The 25,367-nt window shown below is 40.9% G+C and overlaps 1 protein-coding gene across 4 annotated transcripts in view; it reads right to left on the bottom strand.

Annotated features, from left to right (window-relative positions):
* Positions 1 to 25,367, bottom strand: part of ptprub (protein tyrosine phosphatase receptor type Ub) — a 149,223-nt gene that overhangs the window by 98,385 nt on the left and 25,471 nt on the right. For all 4 annotated transcript variants that reach the window (XM_018686786.2, XM_018686795.2, XM_018686803.2 and 1 more), the window contains exon 2: positions 4,386 to 4,517. In XM_018686786.2, coding sequence (XP_018542302.1) covers positions 4,386 to 4,517 — 132 coding nt within the window. The remainder of the gene's footprint in view (positions 1 to 4,385; positions 4,518 to 25,367) is intronic.

Raw genomic sequence — 25,367 nt, 5'->3', positions numbered from 1 at the left:
GTCTCCTCGCTCTGCCTCACTCTTTCACAGACGCAGATGAATCTTGGGTCACTGTCAATGACAAACACACACACACACACACACACACATACACACTAATGTGCAGTTGGTCTGCAGTGTGTGGCTAAGGCCAGGCAGGGGTGGGAGGTGACAGATAGTAAAGGCCAGAAGATATGACATTGTCCTCCATAGCCATGGAGATACAGATGGAGGATTGTCTGTGTGTTTTATTGTCCGAATTAGCTCTGTTAAGGTCATTACATTGAGACTGCTGCGACAGTATGTGCCGATTGACCAGGCTCTGACCCCATGACAATGCTTAAAGCCATGTTTCATCTAAGTCTTAACCCTCCTTAGACCTGAGGTCCCATGCAACATTAGAGTTCATTCAGAATGTCTGAGGGTATTTATGTAAGGATATACTGTCCTAGTGGCTAATAAAACAACCAGTCGATTGAGTCTGGTAGCTTACTGCAGTGTGATATACAAATATAAACATGGAGCTGGATTCTAGTCTGCTGCAGGACCTATTTTTAAAAGTTAGCTCCACTGTATGTGTGCCACTGGACAGCACAGCAGACATTAACAAAAAAAGACAGGGAGAGGGAGAGGGATTTGCAAAATTAGAATGCAACACATGGTGAGAAAAAAAAAACGCAGTAGCATATTTCAACACTCTATTTCAGTACCGTCAGAGAATTTCTGTATGACTCAGCTGGAAACTAAAGCCCCAATTTCTGCACATCCAAGGGACACTGTTTGTACGGCTGCTGAGGTGGAAAACTGAGTGAGGATTGTGTGCTCACTGGCACTTCAACAAGAACAAACACCTTGCAGAACAGATGGTTGAATTGGGAACCTTTCAGACTCTAATATCAAACTTAAAGGAAAAATCTATCCTTGAAAAGATTATCAGGTTGTGATATTCAAGGAGATTTGAAATGATTTGAACTTTTTCAGTGCAGCCACTTTGGTCAGTCTCACTTCAGTTTGTGTTTTTCTATAGCTGCTTTTCCTTCAAAACATCTGAGCTGATATTCAGGAACTTTCCCAGGGATAAGAGTTTCTCTAGTGTGTTGTGATTTGCATTTCCACACCATAAAAAAAGGGCAACTTTCACCTTTCACGTCATTTGTACATGTGTGTGATAACATCCTCTGCAAACATGGATAACATAACATTACATAACATAATAAGATAAGCCCGGACTCTGTTGTCATAAAATCTCTTGTGCTGCTCCATCCTGATTATTGTTGGCCACAAACTACAAGCAAAACAATGTGTTAGGAATTGAAGATTTTTAAAAATGCCAAGTGTATAACATTGCTGTGAAAAAATTGTTTATTTGACCACTCTGCAAGCCCCACCCTGAATGTTACTGAATCCCTGCATAGGGAGAGTAAAACTGTCTCCATGGAACCTAATTCAGACCCTGGTTCCTCTGGTAGAAACACAGGTAGAAGAACAGAGTTCCTAAAAAGGTTCCTGTCCCTGAAGTGAAGAATGCACCTTATGCCTCGAACCACCCATCTCTGCAGCAGGAACATATATGGGTCCCAAGGAACCTAAACTGAACGACGACTCTGTGCTGTTGTTTCCTTTCCAAACAATGCTGTCACTAATATATTCTGATGACTAATCTGCTTAAACTTGATTCTTCTAGAGATACAGTAGAAACACAAACAGGAATGAGGGACTTTTACTTCATGAAATTAATTTCTATGGCCTTAACTATTTGGTGAAAACAGGCATTAATTTTGACATTTAAGGGAACGTTTCTTGTTGCTAATGCTGTATACATGCAGAAAGTTCAATTTTCCTGTCAAGAATGCAATTAGTGTGGTGTGTTGTGTCAAGTACTTAAAATTACAAAAAGCCATTAAAAAGCAGTTGCAACAGATGCATGTACATGGATGGATGTAAGCTGTGGCCAGACTGTTGAAGCTGCTGTCACTGTTGTTATCTCTGCCTCCTCTCTGGTACATTTCATGATGCTTGACTCTTGAAGGATACTTATTTTCTTCTGCTGGGCTGATAAAAGCCTGATATTTACTGAAGATGCCTGATAGTGACACAGTTCTACTTTCGATCTTCATTCTAATTTTGCTGTAAATATCTAAGCATCATCTCTCCAACTCACCTGGACTGTTCGACCTGTTGTATAGAAGAACAAAAAAATGACAACATCAAACAATATGGAGAGAGAAAGCAAAATACATTTCCATTAATTGTTTTTAAACAATATCTAATGTATTTTCCCTTAAGATGACCCTGGTACACTATAGTGGCTTTTACAGCAGACCCATAACTTCTGAAGCAAATGAATCTGCCTCTCAGAAAACACTAGACATGCAGACACATTCTTCTTTACAAGGTCATCATGCTGCAAGCCCAACCTGTTCATTAAAACAGCGGGAGAACTGAAGATGATCAATAGCAACCAGACATCACCAATCTAATTCAAAATAAAGGAGAATGTGATAAAAATGGGCCATTCTTATTAAGATCTCACCACATTATATCTTCTTTTTTTTTCAAGACAATTTTCTCTTTCATGGGAACGGTAGTTTCTAATTTCTCCTGGGAGCCACAAGCTGCTGCTATCTCAGCTGTGTTTACTAATCTTCCCTCGACACCAATTTCTCAGCCCCACAAAGTTAATACTGGTCCAATGTAAATAGCCTTATCTCATAAACTCTTGTTATCCCCCCACCTTGGCTGCCCAATGTGATACATAGTTAGAAGTCAACACTGGGGGATTAAGTCAGAGAGAGGAGGGGGAAAAAAACGAGAAAAACATTTCCTGTGCCAGTATCTGCAGGAGGGTTATCCACCTTAAATAACACAGTGAAAATGTCAAGGTGTAACGAAGGAACGCTCCTGTCACTACACAATGACACCAATCAGATGAGGAACATAAGTAACACACTGCTTCCAGTGTAGGGCCAAAGGATGAGCGGATAATAAATTCAACTGAATTTGTCTCCTGGTTCTCAGAACCGATCGATCGAGAGCTGATGCTCAGAGCCTCTCATGCCGTCTCGTCATGTGGAGATTACAGTACCTGCCTCACTCCACCTGTGCTAGTCTGTTCTACTGAAAGCCCTGGATCGCTGTAAATGCCATGGCAGTAAGTTTTAATTAAACCCAAAGGGAAAAGTATTAATTATTCCATCGCCTGCCGTGAATTGGCTGGTGGCTGCAGGCAGATTCTCACTTGAATGCTGATGATGTGGAGGTGAGTGAGGTGTGGTTTAAGAGTTTGGGATTAAATTTTAGGATTTATCAAATTCAGAATTCTATCTGGATAGATGCCTGCGGACATGAAGGAAATCTTAATGGTATAATTCAAAATCACAAGTATGCTGCTTTTAAAAATAGCATCTATCCCTGCAGGCAAATTCTGACCATTTTCAAAGGCTACTTGAGTCAGTATTTCCCAAATGGATGGAGTATTCCCTGTGGCCTACAATTATTGCTTTTTAAATGTTCTACAGTATCTGGCTGTATCCTATCCTGACATTTTTACATCTTATCTGTCTTTCTATCTGCCACTTAACTGTCTATTCTACTATCAAATAATGTCAGTGCTTTCTTTCAAGCTTTTAAAATTGCTGCAGCTACTGAACATCTCTCTTCTCTCTCATGTACAGTGAGTGCTTAAATGCATGTACTTGTCATGGATTTCTCAAATTCTCATTTAAATATCATAGATTGATTAATTGGTTAAAGAGCGGGAGGCAGGCTCTTTAATCATGTTGCAAGTTTCCACTGTAGAAGTAGTTCAGCAGAGAGCCCACTGCTGCCACTGATATTTCTGCTGAGAAGCTGAAACAGCACTCTTCCCTTTGTCAGATCCCTGTAGGTATTTGTTAATTCAGAGATGGAGGAGCGCCTTATAAACTATGCATGCCATCTCCCTCTGGCAACCACCAGTAGAGAGGATGATGGCAGGAAAATGCTGGTTTCCATTAGTCCTGTGAGGCTGGTTAACATAAAATTATCCTTGGGGCTAGCAGGGAAGCAGACAAAACTGGGGTGAGTGCGTCATTAAAGCTGATACACAATGGATGCTGGACATCTATAAAGGCCGATTTACACACTGTCACACTTTCCTGATATGTCAGCCACTGTGACACAAACAGAAGTCTATTTATTTCCCCAGACTTCAGGATAATTTAAAAAGAAACAGAAGCACACACCAACTACTGATCAAAAAATAGCTTCTGGTCTCATGCCAAATGAATTCTTAATAGATGTGTTTCAGTGTAAGACTTAGAGAAAGCCCAGCTCCCGGTCAGCTGTGTCCAATCTGCATGCCAACAGACATCTAATGACACAAAATGGCTGCAGCCTGAGGAACTGTACAAGAGGTGACCACTCACCCCGCAGGAGGTCAGAGCTGGCATAAGGTGAACTGTACGTCCGAAACAACAGCCAGTCAAAGTCATCCTCCTCCCCCTGGGTGAAGTCACACAGATTAGGGTCTGAATCCTCTTCGAACGTGCAGCCAGCAGCTGGGGAAAAAAAAAAAGGGGAGACGTTAAAACAATGGTCATCACTGCCAAACACAACATTCATGGTTTAACAGTTTAGTTTTAAGAGGAGAGATTTAAAACAACTTTTATTAATGTTTAAACATTTTATGCTATTTTTTTATTTTCATTCAAATTCATTTCCTTTAACCACCGGTCCAAAATCTAAGATATTCAGTTAACCATCACAGAGGACTATGAAAGCCAGCAAATATTAACATTTGAGAAGCTGGAACAAGAGAATGTTGGATTTTTTGCTTTAAAATTGATTTAACATAAATGATTAATTATGAGATTCTCTTTCTCTTTTTTAAATATACCACAGTCTTAGCATTGTGGGGATTTTTGTGCTACAAGTTCATGTGGGCTTTGTTTTTCCATTTCCCTCTGAAACTCTTCTTATTATGGAAAACAGGAGAAAAATCAGTCATACAACCAGCTTATCATTAAACCCACATTTAATGTCCACTTGAACAAACAAACAAGCCACAATGAAATTTGCAATGCAGCCAACCACTGACCACTTCTCTACCCTTTAAGTAGTGACCTGTGTTTTCTATTGACATGAACATATCCATATGACTAAGACTAAGACTTTGCACTGCTGCTCTCAACCACAGGTCTAATGCTGCTCAGCTTTGGTATGAACTGCACAGAGGTTACTGTAGTAAATTCAGTCATATGGATTAAAATAGAAACCCAAGAGCAGACACTTGTTGCGGTCTCAGACAAATTTTCCACTCTTTGCAATTGCAAAAATGCTTTAACATGAATGTAGAACTGTAAATTTTCACATGGTGAACAAAGAAGATGGTTTGCACCAACCACCATCTGGAACCTCCAGTATATAAACAGCATTGGAAACTCAACAATATTAACACATAGAATTACACAAAATCTGTAGCTTGTCAGCAGTGATCAAGTATCAACAGTACAGGTGTCCATCAGCGTGGTTTGAATGGTCAAATGCAGGCTGAGTGCCAGTTCATTATCGTCTGTCATACAAGGGGGTTTGTGTGTTGAAATGTGTTCACATGCGCACAAATTCTCTCAAACCAGAAGCAAATCAAGCAATGACCAATAATTACTTTGGACTCGCACAAAAGAACACAAACCCCGGCTAAAACAATAATTGCCCCTGTATCTGAGGAGAATTACCCCTCCCATAAAACATTCACAAACAAGACTACATATCCCAAAGCCCATTCACAAAGGCATATACAAATAGTAATAACATTTGGAGAGAGCAGGCACCCTGGGGAACATAGTGATTATCATAATACCTCACAACCTGCTATTCCAAGCGCCAAAAAGCTAATTTTTTTCAAATTATATTTAATAGCTATGGCTTTAATGGCCCTTGGGTCCTGAATAATATGCTTCAGTCGTTGCTCTCTGCATCTGTTGCCATATTTCACATTAGTCCATCGGTGTGAGAATTACAGTCTAACAGTGGGCAGTTTGAACATCCCAGTCATAAGACCAGAGCCTGTCAGTAATAATTGGAGTAGGACAGCATGAGATGCGACATGCTAATGATAGGAATAACCATGAGCAGGTCCTGAAGGTGACCCCTATGGACTGCAGCTTTATTGCTGCTCATTCTTTCCTCTAATCTCCCACTAAACAAATGGTCTCGATATGACAGTCTGCAGACAAAAGCATGTAGTGAGGGTTCATAACTCTCTATTTTTTTGTCTCAGATAGCCACAGCCTCCAATCATTAATAGGTTATTATGACTGTTGGATTGACTTGTTATGTTACAGGCCAAATAAAATGGAGGACAAAAGAAAGATTCTTTCATACGGTTGTGTATTGCTTTAAGTGTAAGTTTTTCATATCAATTCCAGTACAACACCTGGGTTTGGTACCACAACCACAACAATCCCTTAAAAAATGCCTTGGTTTGAGAAACATGTTTTAACAAAAATAAAAAAATAATGTCAGAACCTTCTGGAAGTAAAATTCAGTTAAAAATGAAGAAACCGAAGACCAAAAACCTTGGTGGCTATGGTTAAAGGCGCTGACCATGAACTTGCTGCCTCTTGTTTCTTGTCTCTCTCTCCTCCCGCATTTTCAGTCATCCTTCTTCTGGCAACATTTTTTTAAAAAGGCATAAAATAAAAAAAATTAAAAAATAAAAAGTCTAATGACACACTAACAGCTCTGTGAGGATGTATTATTACACAGTGAGCTACATGCTAACATCAATCAACACTAACGTCATACCTATGCCGTAGCTACTGCGTAGCTGCGTACCCTACGCGATAGCCTGGCTCACACCTCCCCTGAAATGTAACAACGACACATCAGCTCTGATTGGTCAGTCTATTCGGCTCATACCGGCTCGTAAAGTCGCCTGGTGCACTCAAAAAACTTTCCACGGCGTATGCCACTTGCGCAGGCTGGTGTCATGTTAGAGTGCCAACATATGCTAATTAACAAAGTGAAAGTGAGAAAATGGCATTAGCTTTACATGTATTTGTTCATAAACCTAAGTATTGGGCAGGTATGAACACCTGTACCAAAAGACTAGCAGTCTAATGGTTGTTAAGGCACTACTTTAAAAGCCTGAAAATGTCCACCTGCTGGTTCATGAGAAAAAAGTTCAGGGCTCAGCAAAGTCATTAGTCTGAAACAAGAGATCCCTACTGCCACGCTGCTGGCACTTAATAACAGCTAAATCAGATTATGAACCTAACTTCCAGTGTAAAAGTATAGTGTTGTTTTCTATACCGGATGTTACAGGAATAGTTCAGTTAGCACTCAAGAGCTGTATCAAGGTTCAACACAGCCCTACTCTTTCATACCGCAGAAAATGAGTTCTTGCTCTTTGGATTAAAAGGTTACAGATGGTCTAAGGTGTTGAACCGTCTTCAGATGGTGTATTCACTGCAGCACAAACACACTCAGAGAGCCCCTTGCCTACAGCCAACCTATTACATCACTCTTGCATCTTCAGTGATTATACGATAAGACCGGAGTACATCTACCATCATGTAAGCTCAGTCCATTGGGTGATGCTAGCAGCCAACCAGCAGAGGAGGGAGTGTGAGTTTCTCCCTCTAGGTTTGATTTATTACACCGTGCTGGGCTGTTACTGCACAGATCTGCTGCTGAGGCCAGGGGTTAATTGTCCCGCACTGGGGTCTATTTCTAATAGAACAGCCAGAGATATGGGACCTGACACATCCAAACGTTGGCACTATATTATTCCCCGCTGCTTTGGTAAATGAAGCCTGCAGACTCCTCCCCATACAAAAGTCATCATGCAGAAGAAGGAAGTCGGGAATCCAAGGGCCGGTGCTGCCCGGGAATGTCATCTCTTCGTAAGGCACGGGGAAAGATCCAGCTCATCTATCATGACAAACACACTCCTCCCTAAGCTCCTCCTGGAGGACCCAATGAGTGTGTGGGGTGTCAGCGGCCATTTTTTACCTGAATAATTATAGCATAATTTAGTGCAATGACCAGTGCAAAGTCGGGACCCTGCCAAGATTTTGTGGCTGAGGAAGACACATTTCACAGTTTGTTCTCCTGTTAGCTGAAATAAAGCAACCTCCATATTAAATATCTAGCTTTATATCTTCATTTAATAACAAGTTTTCTTTTTATTGTTTAATATCAGTGCTTTGTCCTTGGGGAAACAATTTCTGGGGATGATACAGGACAAATTAATGCAAATCGTAGAGCCCGTATCATTAAAATGCTTGTGAGACTGTTAAAGCTTTCTGATTTCATCACAATCAATGTCTCTTATCTACAGTATGAGCCAAGCCAGCAAGCATTTGTAGAAAGGAAGATCTACACAAAAACCTCCTGAGCAAAATGCAAGGACAGATTAATCTTTTAGTTTTGTTTTTTGTTTCCCCAAACAAACCAGGGAGCATTTGTTTCAAGGTTGCAACACCGACAGAAAACATGGTGAAACAGCTCAGCAGTGCCAAATCCACCTGCTGCACAGTTAGGAGGATGAATACATAAGAGTGAACAAAATGGAGATGAGGGTGGTGATTTACAGACTCGAGTGAAAGAGATTGTTGTCACTTTGTGCAACACTAATCTCAGTGTTTACTGTGCATTTAAACCTGATCTTAAAAGCACCAATACAGACCACCCTGTAAATAAATTAATAAGTGACGTCTTTGACTTTTGACAAACCAAAATAACTTGAGATTTACAGAGTGGAAGCAATGAGCCACACTCTGTCAAACGATGGATGCAGTAGCTCCTCTGTGATTTCATAAGGACATAAAAAAAAGGTGGCAACTTGTTTACCAGACACTCCAATTTGCCGCCACATTCGTGAGGATACGTAAAAATGTTCCTTAGCTTTACGTGTGCCATTAATCAAGACGGCGGGTCTCTCTCTGCTCATATCAGTTGTTTAACGTCACATGTAGCCCTTCTTATTAGATCTAGTATCTCCTTGTCTATTTACTTGTATAATCCCCTGCCTTGCTATCTAATTAGAGTGCCAGCTATGCACATGGAATATTGTCAGAGTCCCTGTTTATCCCCTTTATTTGCATATGTTTTTAAGCATAAGGACGCTGGCCTAAGCTTATTTAAGGTGCTACTACTCTGACAACTTTCCACTTGAATAAATCAAACACAGCAAAACAGGGAGAAGATGAAATCAAAGAAGTGGCTCAGCCCCATCACGTAGTATCACCGACGGTTAAGGTGTTGTTGCTTTTTTAAATTAGAGCCACAGTCAAGACCACCCAAATGAAAAGAGGAGAGCCATCAAAGTGCAATCTTTAAGTGTATACTTCTTCCTTTCTAATATTTCAAAGCAAAATAATGATCTGTTATTAAATACAGAAAGCAATCCTTTGATCTGGAACACTGCAGTTAATCTTCTCACTGGCTCCTGAAAGATTCAGTACAGTGAGTGAGCAGAATAAAACAGCAGAGTCCGACACCACAGAGCAGTACCTGTACAGATTGTGAATTAGTGGAACTTTCTGAGCACCAAATTGTCACATCAGCCACTCACAGAGGACGCTGGTGTGAATTGAAGCTGGTGTAAATTAGCTCAAGTGATATAATTTGGAGGATACAGTATGGGAAGTCTGAGATCTCACTGGGGTGATGAAATGCCAAATATCATCAGGATCCCTGTCCAGCTCTGGCCCGCAGGGACCCTCCAAGAACGATACAGGCAAAAGATGAGACAGATGCAGAATAGGAAAATGCATTGTTTATAATCAAATCAGCCAGCCCTCTATGCAGTATTAACTAAGTGGAAAAGTAAATGCACTAAACATAAAAGAAGATACACAGACTGTGCCATAATCCACTGCCTGTCCACTAACTGGTGCCAGCACAGTCCTTCGTGAGACCTTCGAATAAAGAAGTGGCATGATCAGTAAAGTGCTGTTATTTAGTCTGAATGGGGAAGTTTACATCCTGTTTTGTTTTAGTGTTTCCTGTTAACTCCTGCTTGATCAGCTGTTTGGCAAGCACCTACATGTGGGCTGAGCCTCTATAGAAAGGTCAGCCCTCCCTCTCTCTCTCTCTCTCTCTCCACCCTCCTGCAGCAGCACCTTTGTGGCTTTGTGGTGTTTGGTATATGATTTTCAACATTTATTTAAATGAACTCTCACACAGTAAACTTCCACCGCATTGCTGTGTGCGTTATTATGCTCTGTGTTCGAGCCAGCTATGACATAATAATGGGGTCTAGTCTGAGATCAATGATCAAATGTTTCCTCACATACAGGTGTCAGGCTTTAGAGGATCCTTCTGGCTATTTCCAACCAAGACCTTATTTAGCTTGGTTTCACTATGGAGTTTCATGCACTGTAGCTCTAAGTCACTACATGGAATCTGACTATTCTAAGAGCAACTTGAGCAATCTAACTCATGCTAGGTAACATATCTATTTGTTTTGCATGTGCAAGTTTCAGGCAATAAATAAAAAATTTGATGTAAGCAACTCTCACCACAGTGTGAGTATTGCTGTGTTAATAGAATATGTTTTAATACACATCCACAGTGCAAACTAGCTGCACTGCCAGAACATGACTAATGGAAATTTTAAAAGGTAAACACATGAATTGAAATAGTTTGATGTACTGGGTGATACACCCATTTGCTTTCATGCTGCGAGTTAGATGAGAGCATATTACTCTTGTTTGCTCTTGTTTAGTCCATTAAAAATAGAGTTAGAGTCAGCAACCTGTTAGCTTTGCCTGGAAACATTGGAGAGACGAAGAACCAAGACATTAGACAGTGACCATCCCAGCAAAAGAAAAGTCAGACGCACATCTCATCCAATTCTCTGCAAAGGAAGTGAATAAGTGTTTCTGAAAATGTCAAACTATTCTCTTAATGCAAGACAAATTCAATGAAAAATAACTGCAGGTACCTTTCATCTTATTTTCCTTGAAGTTCTTAGGATTTTTGGCCACCACTCAGTGTTTGGTGTTGTATATGAGAGGTTCACATTCAGTCTCGGAGGAAAATAAAAGTGCAGAAGCAAGAGTGAACACACACAGCTGGGTACTCGCGTGGCCCTGGAAATAAAATCCTTCTGTCCTTATTGTCTGAGACTGATCAAAACCTCCTGAAAACGCAGCCAATTTCAAGACACAGACCAAAACACTTACAAATCCAGCCTCTCATTTATAACAAAAACAGTAAAAGCTGATGTGTGGCCTCCGAGAAGCCATTCACAACCTTTGCTTTAATGTCAACTCCAAGCCTCTGCCCTTAATTATCTGGCAGTCAGGATGGATAATGAACACCAGAACATGTGAAGTCACCTGGGAAATGCAGTGTGATGATAAGGCGCGGATGCTTGTCATATCACCATCAACAAACAGGAAAACTGAACCACGCTGGGAAGACAGCCCGTACCCGAGAGCTCCTCCACTCCACGCAGAAAGCCTCATCTGAGTCTGGGGTGACTGAGTGTATTTCCTGGTGGGGGATCCAGGTGGGAATAGGTGAGTAATACTGGAGGCAGTTAGGAGGAGGAGAGTGCTTGATTTGCATTGCAGCGAGTGTGGCCCAATACATCAGCAAGAGACAGGTATATTTATTCTCTACAGAGGCTCTCCTCCCCAGCACTCCCCTGGCTGCCTCTGAAAGCCATCCATCCCCACACCTGAATACGCAATGAAATCATCTCTCTGCCTCCCCGGGCATTAATAACTCAACCCTGGTGGCTGGATAGACCCGGTCACACACAGAGGGCCAGGAAACAGATTGAGAGAAGAAAGGATTGGAGATGGTGAACAGGTACAGCAGAAGTGCTGAGCTTCAGGGTAGACTACACTGAAATATGCTGAAGAAAATAAAAGACTCTATGAAAATTATTTTGGGGGGGGGGGGCTCACTTTTTTAAAAAGCAAGACTCTTCTAACTACTGCATTATTAACAATTTCTTTGGACCCTCCCCTTTCTCAGAAAGATCCAGCACTCTCCCTTAATATCTTAAATAACTTACAATATACAAAGTGCTATACTGGTATCTGTGAATCAGTTGGCTGATAAGTAACAAGAATTTGCAGTACAGAAGTGCCTAACTAGATTTGAGGTACTGTAAAAGTTTACATAGTCCGTCCACCAGAGTGCACTCATAAGTTGATTTTTACAGTGTAAAAAGTCACCACTCAATATGCATCCTGGTCATAGTTCTTAAATAAAGCAAAACTAAGGGATCCACATCAAGATAGTTGTTTATGTCATGTGATTATGCTTTTAAAAAAAATGCTATTGTGGATATATTTTGTTATTGGATTTTTAAGCTTTTAAACTCACAGTATTGGATTCAAAAATTGGTGAGGCTATAACTGTGTACTCTAAGTTTAACCTTAATGGAATAATAACTTTCCACATTTACCCAAATTAAAAAAATATGAGTCTAAATCGCAGTCTGCAAATCTTGATTAACAAATATTCCAGCCATTCTTTACTGTGGAAATGAGAGACGTCACTGTCACTTTATATGACATGATATTTTGTGACGCATGTAACTTTACTGCTCAATGTTCTGATTAGGTGAAAAACAAAGTGAAGGTGAGAGGTGGTGTAGGTGGGTTATAAAAAATAACACAAGTGAAAAAAAACACTGTAGATATAACTCAGTCACTAACAAATATCTGCATTTATTCTGTCCTATTAACCTCTAATTTATTAGCCCTTATAAATAGAAACAAATTGTTGTCATATGCTTTTTTTAATAAAATTAAATCTACCTCTGAGATGACAAAAATATAAATACTCTGGGATGATGATTTTCTGACCTTCCTTTCCTCCCCACATAATAATTTTCATACCATCCCTAAATTCAATTTAAGTAGAGTTACAAACTTGAAGAAAAATTTTCCCTTTTCATCTTCTGAGGGTGAACAATGACAAAAAAACATCCTACAGCTGCATTCATGCTGAATCCTGAGATACCAGTCAGTTGCAATTCATCTTGAAATTAATTTTGCCTTTACTTTAAAAACTGGTACAATATTTCATTCTTGACGGTGTGTTGATGATAAAAGTACCTCAGATGACAGTAGAATAAAAGTCAAAAATATTATTCTTTCAATATCAGCTCTTGTGCTATTCTGAGGGCAACACAAAGGAAAAACAATGATGCTAAGACAAAAGTGATCTGAGCTTGTTGTCTCCTGTTTCTGCTTCTCTGAGAAAAAAAAGAAAGAAAAGAAAACATCAATTATTCCACTTCCCAGTTCCTGTGGGTTTAGGGTAGGGGGTCGGAGAAACCTCAGTTCATTGCTGATAAGGAGTTAGTTTTAATTATAGTCTATTTTGAACTGATGTCTTTTCTCAGGTAAGGCTGGATTACTGTGCCATTCATCTCCACTTTGCATTTCCCTTCATCTCCAAAGTGGGTGGCGACAGCAAATCCAAACAGAAAGGCGCGTGCAACAAATCAGTTTAATTAGCAGGAGGAAAATCTCTCATGTCTGGTGACTCGCTTTTCAACATCTGTTTCATTTTAGGCTCTAGTCTGATGAGGGTTCTTTTAGATTTGAGAGACATAGATGTGGAGAGACTTTGTAAAGGAACTAATTTGCAAATGTAAGTTCAAAGCGAGGGAGCAATAACCACAAAGTGCCTGGATAGTATAGTGCAGGAGGTCCTCAACACATGTGCCATGACACTTGTGTGTCTTTCAACCAGTGAGGGACTGAGACATGAGCAACAGTGACGCACTTCTAAACTTCTGCAAACATGAAATGAGATTAGAAATTTTGCATTTGGCCAAAACTGCACTGTTTTAATTCTGCATGGTGCTTCAATGAACAGTCGATTAATTGATTAGTTGATCAACTGAAAAACAATTTTGATAACTGATCACATGTTTCAGTAGATGCCATACATTCACTGGTCTTAGCCTCTACAATGTGGGGATTTGCTGCCTCTCTGCTGTGTATCATAGTGTACTGAATTCTCATTTGGCCCATCAATTGATTAGTCAAAAAATGATTCAGCAGCTTTTTGGGAATTGATTAATCATGTCAGGGATTTTTCAAGCAAAAGTACCAAACATCGCCTGACCTCAGCTTCTAAAACATGACAATTGTTTTGTTTAATTTTGTCACATAATGGTCAACTGAATGTCTTTGGGTTCTGGACTGATGGTAAAACAAGCAATCTGAAGGTGCCAGCTTGAGCTTTGGGAACCTGCAATCATCATTTTTCATTATTTTCTGACATCTTATTTGAGAAAGTTAACAGCTGATTAATCAGTAAAAGTGAAAATGATTTTTTTTTAGAGGCCTGGCCTTTGGCTATGGGGAAACTGTGATACCTGTTTTCACCTTTTTATGACATTTTCTACACAAGAAAATGAAATTACGTTAGTAGAAGACATACTGCTAATAGTATATGCATACGGTAAAGGAAAGCCATAGCACGACAGATTGCACATCTGAACGATCGTTGTTGTTTTTTTTTTTGTTGTTGTTGTTTTTTTAAGTGAAAATCCAGGGTCATCTTCACCAACAAGATGGCTCCTATTTTAACACTTCTTTCATCTCTTCTCTGAACTACTTTTTGTATCTTTAAATATGACGTGCAAACAGCAAATTTTCCAGCTGGATTTCTATAACAGCAGGTATTTGAGCTGTGTTTGAGTCCTTGTTATCAGTGTCAAATGTGTTTGTACATGTTTTTGATGTAATCCCAAACGGTTATTTTACACCTGTTTAGTAAGCTTCAGTAGGTTCTCAGCTTGGTGCAACCTGATCCAAAATATTTCCTCTGAAATGGAATGAAAACATGATGTCATGCAACAGTTTTAGTGCTCATAAAAAAGGAGATAAATATTACACTATGACACACCTCAGCTCTTTAATTAAGTTACTACATTATGACCCAATCATAATGATTCATAATCCATCTTAGCATTATGAATCATGTTATTAGTACATTCTCTACACTATGGTGTAATTCAAATGTGCTTAAGAGGTGATTATGATGTGTCAAACAAAACACATATTTAATGTTGAATACGTTACTCACAAGCATACTAGCATCTCTAGGTCAAGGGGTTGCAGTGGAATATGTGCACAACTGCAAAGCTAAACTATGCTGGCTTGAAAATTCCCATCTGTTAACACTTCCTGTATGTTGCTGTAACAACTGAACAGCTAAAGTAAATATTTGATTCATTCACTGGCTTAGTTAGAAAACCACTTCCTGGTTCACAGATGGGTCGCTGTGTGATTGCTATCAGACTGCCCGAAGTGCTAGAGCGCTCTATGATCACCATCGTATGAGCAAAGAGATGACTTAAGGGTCCATTTAAAGGTCACAAGCAACGTGTCTGGGTTTAATGTCCACAATAATTTCTTGTAAACAAACAATCTCCCACACAAGCATAAATTATAGACTCGTTTCCCACCCTGACTGACCTCAGCCACTTGCATGCAAGCGGAGCCAACTCCATTTGACTGTGCATCCTAATCAAACTGCCTGTAGCGTCCTGACTTGGTAGGGAAAAAAACAAAACAAAACCAAAAAAAAAAAGGAAAAAAGAAAAAACTGGTGCCTATCAAGTCGGCTAAACCACATACCCCGTAGCAGCTTCACCGCTCTGCTGCCTGTCAATTCCACTAACACAAAGGCAGCCAATTGCTGTCTCCACAACCTGCAGCCTTTCAATTCCACTAACCCACATATAGGATCACATGAAATTAAGGGAGTGGGAGAGGGGAATTTCAGTGAGTATTTCAGTTCACTATGACTTTTTTTTTTTTTTTTGGTCTCTAGCTCTTTCTCCCTCACAACCTATTGTTCTCATTGTGCTCTTTCTTTCTCCTCTTCTTTCTACATTTGGCATTAATGAAGAGGAGACAAAGGGCAGATAATTTTACCCTTTTAAAAGAGCAAAATGCTATTCTGTGAAGGATGTTAAAAGTACGCTTATGTTTTGTAAGAGCATAATCTTTTTACTGCCTTGGGATCTTTTCCAAAATGCCAAGACAATCAAACAATTTTAAAACAAACAAACAAACTGAAAAAAAGCTATACATATTGTGATCAAAGTTTTTGCTATCTCTACATAGCCAATGTTAGCATAAACAGCTGTTTACTTACCAAGAGTTTCAGCCATCATTGTGTTTACAAGAGGGTAGAATACGCCCTCTGGGCAGTACTACTTCTTGATCCATTCATGGTGGACTGAGGGCAGACTAGATGCTGCAGTGACTTACTATTGCAAAGCGGTATAACAAGACAGGACGAACGACGGCTAGCTGGTTAGAATGTGAACTTCAGTAGAAGAAAAGTGAGTGAAATAGAAGCAAAACAAGAGTTAACACTGGAAACAGCTGTTGGCAAGTAAAGGAATTAAGTTCGATGGTGAAGTCATAACGTTTCTTCTAGAATGGTAAATATGGTAAGCATCAGTTAATGCTAATGTTGGCCATGTAGCAATGGCAAAAACTTGCATACAGCATCTTTAAATTTTGGTGAGACAATTTTGCATTTGCAGCTCCAAAGGCCATGGATTGGCAAATGCACATTTCAAAGCCCCTGAGAATGTGGTTTCAATCAGTATTTACCTATAAAATTAAATATTAATGACTAAATAATCACCAACCAGAGTTTAAGAAGGAAAAAACCATGCAGAGTGATTATTTATCAAGTGTTTCATACTCAGACGCTAATCTGCTTCACGGTTTGATCACATTTAGTTGATGCACAGAAATACATGATGCCTTTAAGAGACGAATCACCTTAAACTTGGCATTCAGGAACCTGCATAACCCGTGAAAGGTTTAACAGGACCCATTTTAACCCACAGTTAAGCTAGTCTAATGCTAACTGACGGAGCAGCGATAGTCCATATAAATCTATTGCATTAATGAAAGCAAGAAATCTGCATGACAGCAAATGTCACACACATCAGACAAAGTGTTGATTGTTGAGTCGAAAACATGCAGCTAATTAATTAGACTGCAAAACAGTCTTGTCTTGTCAGGCTGAATAGTATTTAAATAAGTCCAGTGACTCCACAGCTAAGCAGACAAGGAGCATCCTCCCACTCAGGCCTGACATTTTAGAGGATTATCTATGAAGAGAAGTAGTGCCACCTGTGCTACCCATGCACAGAGGGGGAGCCAAAAAGTTTTTTAAATCTGCTTTAAAAAGTAGCTGTCCAGTATTTGTGCAGGGATAGGGTCGTGATCACTGAGCTGTGCAACTTATTAGCAGAGGTAGAGCTCACTAAAGCCATGCCTCAGACAGGTGTTCTGTCAGGGTCTCTAAACATGATGAGGGAAAAGTCTCACTGTCTGGCACAGGCTTTAATGACAAGAAGCAGGGGCATGAGGATATACATTCAAATGCAAAGATGAAATATAGGAATTAAACACCTGTGTTACAGCAGTGCCATGTGTTTGGACCTCAGTAGTTAAGACCTTGGTTGGTAGAGAAATCATTCCCTATTTACTATACAGAGCACTATTTTACCATAGCATGGAATGTAAACTAATGTCTACTTAACAATGAACAGCCAAAAGCATTGTTTCTCATTTTATGAATGCAAAAATTACCATGGTGTGACTCCTGTCAGTTATGACGCAAAACGACAATGATCAACGTGAACAAAATGTCAACAAAACAGACCTTTGTGTTTGTGTGAACTCACACTGAGGGAACCATCTTCAGTGAAAATAGACAACCTGGTACTCCAGATGGATCTGAGCGCTCAGTAGCTGTCCAATGGCGCAGCTACTGAAAAACGACGCCAATCTGAATGACAAAAATGTCAACAAGCGCAGCACTGAAAACGAATGAAAGGGAAAACAGAACAATCAAATGCTTTGGAGGGCAAAAAGTCAAACTCAACTAAAGAGACACGGTCTCCCTCCTCTCCTTCCAGCCTCCACCTGCTCTGCCACCCCTTTCTGGGCTACCACCCAGCCAGCCGTCAATGCCCACCTGATGGTCTCCTCGCATCCGGGCATGGTCCTTTTGGCCTGCTGTGGAACCGTACTTCCTGGTGCAGCTGCCACCTGCCCAGTCGTGTGGTGTTTTGCATCAATCTCACTGTGGCTGGAGCCAAGTGGCTCTAGTGCGTCTAAGCATGATGGGCTCATAAATGCATGCCTGAGAGTCTGTTTGCATGTGTGCCTCTGCTTCTGTCTGTAAGCATTAATTTATATGTGTGTGATGTACACTGCTGCTGCTGCAGGGACACAGACGATGCAGACAAGCTATCACCCAAACAAAGATGGGCATGTGGAGAAATGGGAATAGACATCCAGCAATCAAACATAAGGATGTGTTTTTACACTCAATCCAGGGAGAGGTGGACACAGACACACCAAATGAACCTAAATCCTGACTGTCCCAACTGTAATGGCCGAAAACCTCCACCTCTCTCTTTATTCTTATTCCGTCCTCCATTCTTAAAAAGTGAAGCAAGGAAGTGATTAAACCGCCCTCAAGTCTAGGAGGGTTCTATTAAATGTCGCTGCTTGCGTATGTGACTTTTAACCGTTACTTACTGTGTTTGGCCACCTAACCTGCCCTGAACTGGGCCTGCTGTGCTACGGTGTTGATGTCTGAGAGACCCAGACTGAAAGACTAGGCTCTTGTTAGTTTAGCTGGAGCTGTGGAATGTGAAAAATCAGCGTTGACTTCAGTGTTGGCCACTTAGCAGCCCACTGATATTCCACAACAGTCTGCGGTTTGAATTTTTGTCAGTCGTGATGACTTCCAGATACACGACGAAAAAAATGTGATACGCGTTGGAGCGGGGGGGGGGGGGGGGGGGGGTGATTTTGGGTCACGCTGTGTGTATTTTCAAACATAATAAAGAAGTGTGCGCGACTGTTTTCCACCGGTCCCCTGGGGACTAATCAGTGAGATTCTGACAGTTTGTCTGCTGTCGACACCATGTGAAATAGAGAGAGGGGAGGAGAGGAGAGGAGAGGGGTGACGAGGACAAGACCGCCACCCCAGCCATGTTGGGCCAAGTGAAGATGGCAGAAACAAAAAGCCTTGTTTAAAGTGATTAGCCATGCTTCAGTCACAGCACTTTGAAGACAGACTCGACGCTTTCTGGGTGGAAAATACCATTTTGAACAAATCCACATTTCCATTCTGTCCCTGCGGTTTGGAGCTGCATGTGTCAGACATCACCAAACACCATGAATATCCAAATTCACACCTGGAGAAAATGCAGGGACAAGGAAAATATTTAAGAGGCTTATCATATAGAAAATCTACATACTTGTTAATCAAAGCAAGTACCACACATAGCAAGGTGATACTACCATTACAAAATCCCTGCTATTTATGAACATGATGTAAATAAATATACATATGCTACAGTGAGAGCTAGAGAAGGAAAGATCACATGGTGTGGCATTGACTATTGGACCTCAGCCAACCAGTAGGGGACAGTGTTTGAGGTGAGAAGCCCTGGGGGAAACAGAGCAAGGGAAAGCTGCCAAGACTCACTGTTAGAAAGCTAATTAAACTATTGGCCCATTGTGAGGGAGGTGAGGGTTGAAGAATGGGCTCAAGCTCGCCGCAGGAAGCACCTCTGAAGCTTCAGAGCGGCCACACTCACTGAGGCAAATTTTCCACTGAGTCATATGAAACAGGCCAGCAATTGCCCCCCTGTCTCTCTGCTGATCACCAGCCTTCTCCCTCTTCCTCTCTTTCTCTCTCTCTCCCATCCAGTGGCTTCAGAATAAGCCTTCACGGAGGAAAAAAGCAATTCCAGGAATCCCTCCGCAGCTTCAATCACTGTGCCCTGTGTGAGCTGTGATGAGTTCCTCATGTGCACAGACGTTAAAAAGGAAAACACAATGCGCCAGCACACAATAAATTCTGCGCGAAATTGGTGGCCATACTTACAGGCCATACTGACGGCCAGCAGCGTTGTCTATAGCAGGCATCTGTGTTTTTACACTCCGGTTTATTGGACTATGAAAGTAGGAGACTCTGAATGACAGCAGCAGCTGTCTCGCTTTGAAGAAGTGACACAAGAGGCTGGAGATGAAATGATTTGACGACTTGGCAACCACTTTTATCTATTTTGCTAAATAACACTGAAATATATGTACCGAGCATTGAAATACTGTTACTTCTGGCTTTCAACAGTCACAGCTGTTAAGGGGAAAATCTACAGGTAGGAGCACATTTGTCAAACCTTTCTGCACAACATCAAATTCAACATAAAATCACTTTAAGAATACGAGGGAATAGTCCCTTTGGGGCTCTGCAAAGCATTGCTCCCTATACACCCCATTTCTTTGAGGAATCCTCTAATTCTGCTGCTGAAGACAATTTATGAGATCCAAGAGAAATTCTAAGAAATCTGCAGAATAAGGACATTCTGTTGGCAGATGTACAGGGTCGGCACTGGAAGATGGTGAGCAAGGGGTTCATTTGTTATATATGGCTGCTGGCCAGAAGAATAAGGGCCGTGCACACTAATGTGGACTCTGACTGCACATCTAAATTCCTTTAAACATTTTTCTTCTTTAACACAGCTGAAGGGATCTGACACTGTGCATGACTCCTGCCTGAATGAAAAAGAAAGATATTACTTGCAGTTTGTTATTGGGTGACATTTACAGTTCCTTTTTTTTTTTAATTTAATGCACATGCCAAACAATATTAAACTGTGCATTAAAACATCTTTTATCCTCCAAAATCAGCCAATTTCTTTCCCTTCACAGTAAAACATGAACCTTGAATCTTGCACATGAGCTCCTCTTGTATATTAACATTGCAGCAACAAGCATTTCTTATAGCTATTCCACGCCTGTAGCAAACTCTCTGATCAGCTGTGTTAATACAGGGTATAACCCTGAACATTAGCAAAGCCAACATAGGAGCATGTGGAGTCTTCAGATATATCTGCACCCTGCTGTGCCTCAGTTGCGATTCTGCCCCAGTTGGTCAGTGTCGCTGATGGAAGACCCCACAGGCTACTCCATCTCCTCCTCACATATTCAGCCACAGTTGTGGGACCCATGCAGGGAGAACTAGAGTTTAAGCAGCCACAGATGGCTGCGAGCTCAGACTCACTGAGAACTCAGAGGAGAGATTGGGAGGGCTACAGCTGTAGAGCAATTTGGCAACAACTCTAAGACAAGACTTGATGTTTTATTAGCGCTAGACTCACATCATTTTCAACTGAGGTTTCTGCTTAACGTGTAATGATAAAGCAGCAGCTTAAAACGTGTACATAAGACATATCTTCAGCTTTTTTTACCAATTCATGTGTATGGATCTATTTTTCATTTTACAGCTTAAATTCATCTAAGATGACCTAGTTCTCTAAGTACTCTGAATTCCCTTTTGAGTGTCGACAACCATAGACATCAAACACAAAATGAAATGCCCACAATCAAATATGCAGCATATCTTATCACCCAAATCACAGAAATATGACTGGTATACTATTTATCTTCCAAAGCCAATCACTTCAAATTACACTTGTTTCACATCTACTGCATTTTTTTTTTTTTTCAAATCATGCGATAAAGAACAAAATTCTTTATTTTGTTCATGTATTAGAAGACTTTGAACTTAGAGACAATATCAGTAGCTGGGTAAAACATGCTATTTTGTTCTCAAAATGTATGTTTCAAAAGCCAACTGTGTTTCTGTGAGTGCAAATGAATCAGAACCCCCTCTACCACACCTGGGCTTAAAAGAGAAATCATTTTCCACAGGCCCTAAATGCATCTCAAATACATTTTCATGGTGGCACCTTGTCATAGGTTATAGCTGCTTTCAAAAACCAATGCGATTTAGTAAAAGGTCAGAAAATAATCCAATCCTTTCATGAGATGTCCACCTTCAGCTTTTTTCAACATTTTTACTCCCTTATAAGTAATATCTTCCATGAAGGCGGAGAAATGAATTGTGGAGAGTGAAGAAACATTGTTGCTCTGTAATCCCTCCATAGGGTGTCTAAAATATCTCATTTGCATTTAAGTATAGTCATGTCATTTGTGCATAACTCTGCCTATAGTGTTAGAGAGGAGATGCGTTTTAGAGCATTTTTCAAGCATAACAAGATACTGACAGCATCTAAGGAGCCATTCTCCTACCAGTCTCCACATGGGGACTTTTACAGCCTCATTACACAGCCAAAGTAAAATGAGTTAAGGGTCTTAATCAGGGATCAAGTAGTTTTAGACCTCTCACTGAGAAGATTAAAGGTGGAAATACCAAGGGACACCTGGCATTAGACTGGAGTTAGGGGGTGGCTGAGCGACTTTTTATGAAGCTTCTTTCTCTAATATCCTTCATTCCACCAAGCGATTGTCTCTCATATAGGTGGAGAGTCCCTGCTGGTATATTTCACATCTTCTCAGCATGCATCTGTCTAGCTTATGCTCAGGAAGATGTTCAGAAAGATCAATTCGTCTTCTAATTATAAAATCTAATTATGTCGAAATTGGACCGCTATTGTTATGTCTGGCGAGTTCTATGAAATTGCAATTTCACACTGAATGTTGATGGAATCTGTCTTTCATAAACACAGGAATCAGTCATAGTGTTTGTATTAATTGTGTATGTCCTGTGTGCACACATAGTTTCTGGGCATAATTGTTTGCCATTAAGTTCACATCAATCATGAGTGAATAAAAAAGCCACAACTTGAAAAAGTTTGACCAGACACCGATGAATATCTTCATGGCCTAATTATCAGAGCCAACACTGACAGAAAGAAGTAAAGTCCAATAACTTCCCAAGGGTTATCTCTCAAGGTTAATTGCTCAAGGAACTCTGGGAGCACATGTTGTTGAACATTACATTAATTTGCTTCAACATATATACAAGGCCCAAGGATAAATCTAGAGATGAACCCTGGCTGTAGATTTGAAAGGGTTTAACAGCATATCACTAAAAATACCTTCGCTGTGGTGCGCATAAAAGCAAAAGGACTTCTTGTCAGAGTCTCTCTAACAAGCTTTTTTTTTTGAGGAGACAACTGCTCAGATTGGTGAAAATGAGCACCAATTGGAACATGCCAGCTGCCATCATGGACAGCGTGAGCCTCCATTTCATTAACACCGCAGACAGAAGGATGCAGAGTGAAGTGATAGAATCCCATCGTGACGTCTGGGGACTGAGATGTTTCCATCATGATGTCCTCTGACAACATAATTATGCATTGTATCTCACTTCGCACGGCTCGCCAAACCACATCAGCCGCAGCTCCGAGTCCAGCATCTCAGCAGCAGTGGAGCTGAGGGAGGGAGCGGAGGTGGGTGGGTGGGAGTAAGGGGGTGGGTGAAGCTTGGAGCCTGAAGCTAAGCACATGCAATGCAAAGGCAGTAGTAGATTGGAGACCAGGCGCAGAGGGGGCTGAATGGGGATGTCAGAGAAGGAGCGCCAGTGGTCTTTCACTTTGCATCAACGTCAGATTAGGGGAACTGGCGAGAAGAGCAGGAGCTAAGGCACCGAGGGGCAAGGGTGGCAAAAGAGAGCGGGGAGCAAGAGAGGAGAGTGTTAATCCTGAAGCCAGTGCTGCCACTGCACATAACTGGAAAGTACCTTAAGGGACTGGAAACATGATGAAAGATGGTGAAGAGAAATCTGCCTCCACAGGATAGGACTAAGCCTGTACTGAAAACCACTATAATTAAGTAGTATTATGTTTTTAAAATGTTTACCAATTGGTAGAACATCATCATTTATTAGTGCTCTACAAAATTGTCACAAAAATAAATCTTCCCTTTGGAAGTTGCTATGGTTAAGGTTTGATTGGGTTGAGGTACAAAAATAATTTGGTCAGATGGGATAAAGTCACTACTTCGTAATGCTTAGGGGACCTTCATTGCCAAAATTTAAGTAATAACTATTTCATTAAGGTAGTGAACATCTACGTTCATGGTTAAAAGAGACCAGTGTTGACTGTCCATAGGAAACAGTTTAAGTCCCATGTTTCGTTGAACCATCCATCCAAGATGACCAAATAAGACAAGACTCAAATTCCTACGACAACATAAGTTTTAATATAAACATGTGTTGTTATTGGGCATTTGTTGAAATGACCGAGCCTCTGGTTTTTCTTGAGAGGATTGTCTCAGGTCAGAACAGCAATAGGGGCAGAGCCTTGGACGATTCAAACAGAGGATTGTGCATCAAGGCTGTGTAACAGCATTTACAAAAATCTGTCAAATTAGTTTTTGTTCACGGGTTTGGGAGATTCAACACAAAAATTCAAAGAATGAAATAAATAATACTGGGAAAGCAAACAATGAAAAAACATCTGAACTGTCCATGGGAAACTAAATGTTCAGCATTCACCACCTGCAAAAGTGTGAAATATTTCACTGTTCACAAATGCCTTTTGTCATGTTTTTCACGCTGCATTTTGTCAAGAAAATTGACAGAAACTCATTTCAGAGAGACAATTCCATGAAACTTTCTGTCTTTACCAAACGGCTAAATATTACAGAGATAATGTCCATGATGCAAGGGTGTGAGAGGATGAGACACTGTCCCCTGGATAATCATGTGCCTCCCACTGCACTAAACTATGTCTCTTCAGTCGTGTTCCTCTTAAGGGAAAAGGAAAAAGGAATCACAGACAAAAGCAAGTACTCTCTACAAAGCCAGATGAAACATAATATCAGTCCAATCTTAAAAAATGGTACATTTGCTGCTTTATTCTTCCCATATGAGACAGCTGGGTTTTACCACGCCGAAGAGAGCAAATTATCCCCTACGATCCATTCGGCCACTTCTTTCGAGGTCTCTCTTGTGGAAGTGCAGGCTCCCCCCCATCAGTCCTGCCTCAGCCAATAGGGGATGCTAGGTAAAAGGGGTGGGGGGCTCAAAAGTGGCTCCTTAAATCTCTGCCTCCATTAATCACACTTTGCACGCCCACGGCCCACCGAGCAGTGTGACAGTGACAGCACTGAGAATGATTAATACTTAATGCAGCGTTTAAGAGAATGATTTATGCCATCTGTTAGTGGATGACATGCTGCAGAAGTTGGCTTCACCACTCACACACACTTGTCAGCAAGGATTAGGAGAATGATACATAACTTAATCTCAGGAGCAGCGGGTCACCTCCAAAATTAGGCTGATTTTAGACCATGAACACGAGGGGGAGAAGTGGGTGTGAGGGGAGGATATAAGGGGGTGGGTGGGCATAACCTCGGCTTCAAATTAATTGGAGCTGGCCAGGAATAGCCCACAATTAAGCAGGCATTTCATCCGGTTTTAACCCCTAACTCACAGAGGCCTGCTGGTGGGTCATTACAAACTCAAACCATCCATCCATTTTCTGCCACTTATCCAGCTGGGGGAGCATTGTATTGGAAGTACAGTTAACCATGTCCGTGTCCTCCAGCTCCTCC

Source organism: Lates calcarifer, linkage group LG15 (genome assembly GCF_001640805.2).
Source record: "Lates calcarifer isolate ASB-BC8 linkage group LG15, TLL_Latcal_v3, whole genome shotgun sequence".
Lineage (NCBI taxonomy): Eukaryota > Metazoa > Chordata > Actinopteri > Centropomidae > Lates > Lates calcarifer.
The sequence above is the reverse complement of the archived record's forward strand: the minus strand, read 5'-3'. Positions and strand labels throughout refer to the sequence as shown.